The 6,009-nt window shown below is 46.3% G+C and overlaps 1 protein-coding gene across 1 annotated transcript in view; it reads left to right on the top strand.

The window, feature by feature from the left end:
• The first annotated feature begins 1,445 nt into the window (after positions 1 to 1,445).
• SLCO2A1 (solute carrier organic anion transporter family member 2A1) overlaps positions 1,446 to 6,009 on the top strand; it is a 91,141-nt gene continuing 86,577 nt past the window's right edge. Inside the window, exon 1 of the mRNA XM_065411033.1 lies at positions 1,446 to 1,541. Coding sequence (XP_065267105.1) covers positions 1,446 to 1,541 — 96 coding nt within the window. The remainder of the gene's footprint in view (positions 1,542 to 6,009) is intronic.

Genomic DNA, 6,009 nt, shown 5'->3' with positions numbered 1-6,009 from the left:
ACTCAGAGCCCCACTGAAGTCAAAGGGCTCCTGTGTGGGCACAGAGATCTGGCCACATGAAGCAGTGTGCAGGATCATGTGTAGCTTTATTTACAGGTCATCTGATCATCCCCAAGATCACCTCCCTATTAGCACAGCCCTTAGAAAGAAGCAATTTACAACTAGGCTATTTGGTGTGTTTGGTGTGAAGGCACTTGAAGAACACTAAAATAAATTAGACTGCTATTGTGCCGCTATTTCCTAGGGGATCCCTTTGCCAGGTTTTCTCTCCCCTGCATGATTGTACACATTGGAAAGCCTCAGGCATCATCTATTCAGTCTGGCATTTCTGAGAAAATATTCAAATTGAAACCCAGCTCCTCCTCCTGAGCAAATGAAAACCTGCCCTCCACTCCTCCTCCCCGCCCTCCACTCCTCCTCCCCACCCCCCACGCCCGGTAAAGCAGTTTAAATAAATCAATTCTTTGTGCAAACATAACCCCAGTAAGGTCTCTGAAAGAACAGCTCTCTGGAAATTTACAAACGCAGGTTTTTTGCAAGTGAAAACAAGCAGAGAGCAGAACATGCTAGCGTTGTGTGTGCTGCAAACCTCCCACCTGCTTGAGAGAAAGATTTCCTTTCTCTTGCTCTCTACTTCTAAAAGTTTCCCTTTGCCAATCTCACCTGCTAGAGACATGAAAGGCAGATCAGCACAAACATAGTCCGCACAACAAACGGGCATCCCTTCATCCTTTCCCATCTTTTAGGGCTTTGTTCTGCTGCCCATCACTGTGATATATTGGTGCCTTTTGTGTTAATAAGATCGGCAATAGCAAAGCCCCTCTTCCAGGAGCCTCTGGCTTTCATTAGGTTATACAAACTCTGCTGGGAAAGGGGATTTTTGTGGGGGCGAGAAGAGGGTGATTGAGGCCATGAATATCTTTATGGTGGGAAAGCTGTATCAAATATTTTGCAGCACTGCCTAAGGGATCCAACTCTGAATTGGTGTCTTTTATGATCCACATGGCGTGGGGGGAGAGGGGGAGAAGAAGGGAGGAGAGAGAGCTCCGACCTGTCACTGGAATGTCATGTGTGTGACAGATTGTTACCCATACCTGCTCGGGAGGGGTGGTGTGTGAGCCTGGCTCAGCCTCCCTGTGCCTTTAAAGTTCTCTTTACACACACAAGAAAAGAGGGAGGAGAAATAAAGTTTCATCATCACTATTCCAGAGAACAGTCTTATAAAAACTTCATGCTCACACTCACTAAGTCTCACATGCTTGGACAGCTTTCAGTTGTGACTTATCAAAATCCAGGCTGGAGGAAGGGAAGGAGAGAGGTTTATATTAACAGACAGGCTGAGCATTTCGGCATTTTGGTACACTTCTGATTTACTGGCAAGTTAGGGAAAAGAGAGAGGAAACTAACTGTGTGCACTGGCCTCCAACAGCAATTCTAATCAAACAATGGGAGTTCAGCCTGAAAACAGCAAAGCTCCAGGCGTCGTCAGTAGCCCCAAAAGCTGTCGCACCTGTTACCGGAACATCTTTTGCAATATCAAGGTAAGGAGCTTAACTTTGTGTTACTTTTCTTCCTTAGCTGCTTGGGAGAATGAAGACATGTTTGCTTTTCAAATTTTCCCAAGTCTTTTACCAACAGCAGCATTGGTCCTGATTCACACGTTAGCTCCTAGAACTCAGTGCATTTGTTAAAACGCAGCATTTCAAACTCTCTCGTCCTCCTGCAATACCAAGTACTAAGAGAAGCTGGCAAGCATGTGGCAGGGCAATACATGTAGATTTGGGGGTACAGTAGTTCTTGGCACAGTGAATACTCGCAGTATAGTGCAATGCAAGTTTCTTGTTGAGATAGTTGTTCACAATAAGAGAGGCACAGGCACATAGGACCAGATTAACAGGTGGGAGAGCTATGCTGATTTACACAACCTACGGATCTGGCCCCCTACTGTTTAACCCACAGCATGTCTTTTGTTAGGGAATTCTTAGGATCATGGTGTGAAAAGAAAACACTGCCTTAAAATCATATTAATTTGCTTGGAAAATCTCTGCAAGGACAATTCAGTTGTTAATATGGTTAAAAGTGTGAGAGATTTCTCAACTGGTTTAGTTCTTCCTTCCTGTAGTCAACAAAGAGGTGGATTTATTACCCTGTAAATGAAGGGTGAAGGTGATGTCCACACTGGGAGAGAGGGGTGTTTTGTTTAAAATGCCACAGCTAAAACCCTGCTATAGACAAGGTCTAGAGGTGTTAAAACTACAACTTGCCCTGTCTACGCTAGCATTTTAAAACATGTTAGCGACCACGCACCTTTTGAAACGCACCTTTTCCCCCATGTGCTTTAGTGCACTCTTTGGGCCAGACCCTAGCTGGTGTAAATGGTGTGACAGGTGTTAATGGAGCTGTGCTGACTTGCACCAGCTGAGGATCTGGCCCTGCCTGTTTTGCTGGTTAGAAACCCCCCAACCCCTCCCCCGAGGACATTTTAATTCTTTGCTCCCCCAACCCAAAGTCTAAAAAACTGCCAACAGCTCCTAGAGAACTGCTGGGAGAGCCAATTTCTAAACTAACCATGTGAAGCTTTCTCTATTTCACAGACACATGCCTATATCCTTCTACTGATGTGGGTAGCATGAATGGGAGGGAATAACATGCACTGTGTAAACAGGGAAATAGCCCAGTGTGTGTGAGAGCATGAGCCAGCAGGCATGTGTGTGGGAGAGACGACAGAACAGATGGGCTGGGTAGTATGCGGCTGGCTGCAGGGGTTCGGTGTGGCACAGCAGTGGCATCGCTACCTGTAAGATCTGACTCCCCGATGTAAGTGACTCACTGAGAAGCAAAGCAGCAGACCAGCCATAGATCTCCAGGCTGGCAGCAGTTGTCAGTGCTGGTGCACTCTGCCCCTGGGGCTGGTGACTTCCCACTGGCATCAGATAATAGTTGTTTGTTTACCATCTGATAGTAGCTCTGTAAGGAAGGGTTTGTCAGCACTTCCTTTAGGAACCGAACCCCCAGGCTAAGCCAGGCACTGAGCTCCCAGGCACACCTTTTTTTAACCTGATTGTCTTTTTAATAATTTCCTTTTCCTCTGATGGGCAAAGAACAAGCCCTCTTCTTCCCCCACCCCCCTCCCCCCCGCCCCTTCTGAGGGTCTGATGCTTCTTGGGCAGCTCTACAGCAACACTGAATAAATAACGTCAGTTAATTTGTACCACCCCTTCTGCTCTCGGTTACACCCGTGTAAATCCACAGTAACTCCCCCGAAGTCTTAGTCCTGACTGTCAGCTGCATTGGCTGCTTTGGACTGCCTTGCTAGCACAGAGAGGCCCTAACCCCACTGAATGGACTGTGGGGGATTCTCCTGTGGTGCAGAGCTGGCTATATCATCTTGTCTCCCAGTTGCTGCCAGAAAGGTATGGGACAGGGAAAGGGGCATCTCCAGGGCTTCTCTATGCCCTGCTGATCTCTGGCTACCATAATGGTTGAAATGTGGTATGCAGGAAGTCATACTAGATGATCAGATGGTCCCTTCTGGCCTTAAACTCTATGAATCTATGAAATTCACCTTGGGCTGTTGACAGCTGGTCTAATTTAGAGCAGCCTTCAGGTTACTCCAGTTTATACCAAGCGACAGACTCAGGGTACAGCCAGCCCAGGACTGGAAGTCTGAAAACCGTTCTTAAAAACCACCTGAACTGTGCTCTCCTGAGTTGCAGTGTGTGCTCCTCAGCAGCAGCCCAGGTTTGGGCCTAGGCTTTACTGCAGATTTCTGCAGTTATAACTAACAGCAGAATCTGTCCCACAGGGCAGTATGTACTACTCCTGTTGGCATGAAAGGCTGCTGGATGCCCGGAGGGAGGTGGGAAAAATATCTGAGACCTTAAAGAAATAATTGGTCTCAAGGCTGTTTTAAGGTTGAAAAACTTGTTAGAGTGGAAACAGTTATTTTACAGGATTGTCCTCTAAACGTTAATATCCTTCTAACTAGTGTCGACCCAAATCCGACAGATCTTCATGAGAGAGACAAGGCAGGTGAGGGAATATCTTGTATTGGACCAACTTCTGTTGGTGGAAGGGACAAGCTTTCGAGTGTCACAGAGCTCTTCTTCAGGTCTGGGTAGCTCAAAAGCTTGTCTCTTCCCCCAGCGGAAGTTCTTCCAGTAAAATATATTACCTCACCCACCTTGTCTCTCTGATATCCTGGGACCATCCCGTCTACAACAACACTGCAAGCAGCAGATCTTCCTTGTGTTTCGAACAGTAATTTCTGCACCATACCGCTCCATTCACGATGGCTTGGGTCTGATGGACCTAGGGACCTTCTGTCAGTGGAGCTGATGTGTGCAAAGCTTCAGGCTCCTGTTTGACCCCTTGCTAAGCCTGGATAACCAGGTAGCATGCCTTCTTTCACCTCCAGCTTGCTAGGAAGCTCTGTTCCTTCCTCCTGGTTGAGGGCCTGAACACAGTGATCCAGGCATTGGTCACTACCAGGCTGGATCAGTGTAACTCATTGTATCTGAATCTGAATGTGAAGATGATACAAAGGGTTCAGCTTGTACAGAATGTTACTGCCCACTGTCTACATGGCTCAGGCCAAGGTGAGTACATCAGGCCCATGTTCACATCTCTCCACTGGTTCCCAGTCAGCTTCCAACGCCAATTTAAAGCCTTCGTCCTAATTTTCAAAGCTATTAATGGATCAAGCCCCAGCTACACCAAAGGCCAATTTTGATCTTCGAACCACCACAGCTGCTGTACACCTCTGGAGCAATGCAGAACCTAAAGCCCAGGAGAAAGCATGTGAGAGCTCAGAGCAAAGCATTCTCTGTTGAGGGGATCTTGCAAATCCAGAGTCTCACCATCTTTAGGAAATGTTGTGATGCCTTCCTCTTTTGAGAAAGACTTTCTACCATAAGCGACACTCAATAGATGAACCACCCCTTCTATTACCCTCCCTGCCAGTGTTGCAAAGATGCCTTTGAATAAATTAGTCAGACCCGTTAGCATTTACAAATGAAGAAACAGTGAACTAAAAGAGTTATTAGTATTATTAATATTAGCTATTTCTCTGCCTTGTAAACATGTATAAAAGTTAACGCTTTTTACAAGACAGAGAAATAGCTAAGCCTTTGTGAGACAATATATTGTGTATATATATTTTCTACAAGCATCTTAACTAACCAGAAATACTGAGATTGTCTCTGTCTGTAGAGGTGGGATGGAAGTCTGGGTCAAAAATGATTGCCCCTGAGGTTGAAAAGTGACTGACAGCCAGTGGCCACCAATGCCCTCGGTCAAAAGATGTAGTGGCAAATGCAACAGGAATGGCTGAGAGCGTTATTGTGCCATGAGGGTTTCATCTTTAACCCAAGAGCAATAGTTTGCCCGGCAGAGTAACCCCCCAGTTTATAGAAGCATTCTACCCCTTATTTAAAAGATACATGCTGGCACTACAAATAATGTATTAAATAAGTAGCTGGTTCTGTACCAATATTCACTTGGGCTCTGCACAGAAACAATTACATGATCAGGGCATCAATGAATAAAGCCAAGTGTCCTCATGTAAACAATAGCAAGTGCTGAACATGGCTGTAATTCCAATACTCCAAAATTGCTAAGGGGCACAATCCCATGCTCTTGGTGTCCCTAAACCTCCGACTGCTAGAAGCTGAGACTGGATGTCCTGTTCTGGCATTCCCTCTGAAGGATCTGGCACTGACCACTCTCGGAAGACAGGATACTGGGCTAGATGAGCCACTGGTCTGACCCAGTATGGCCGTTCTAACCATGCACTCCAGGTACTGATAATGAAGCCCATATTTATTAGAGGTGGCAGTATTCACAGGCCAGCATTTCCAAAGTGCCTTGCTTGAGACTGATTCCCAAAATAACAAACACAGCTTTTTAAAACAGAGCATCCTGTTCCCTCCCTCCCTTAATCTACTGTCGAGGGAGCTCCCAGTATCATCCACTCATTCTGAGGTGGGCTGGGCTGTGCAGCTACTCTGT

This window comes from Emys orbicularis, chromosome 9 (assembly GCF_028017835.1).
Source record: "Emys orbicularis isolate rEmyOrb1 chromosome 9, rEmyOrb1.hap1, whole genome shotgun sequence".
Classification (NCBI taxonomy): Eukaryota; Metazoa; Chordata; order Testudines; family Emydidae; genus Emys; species Emys orbicularis.
The sequence above is the reverse complement of the archived record's forward strand: the minus strand, read 5'-3'. Positions and strand labels throughout refer to the sequence as shown.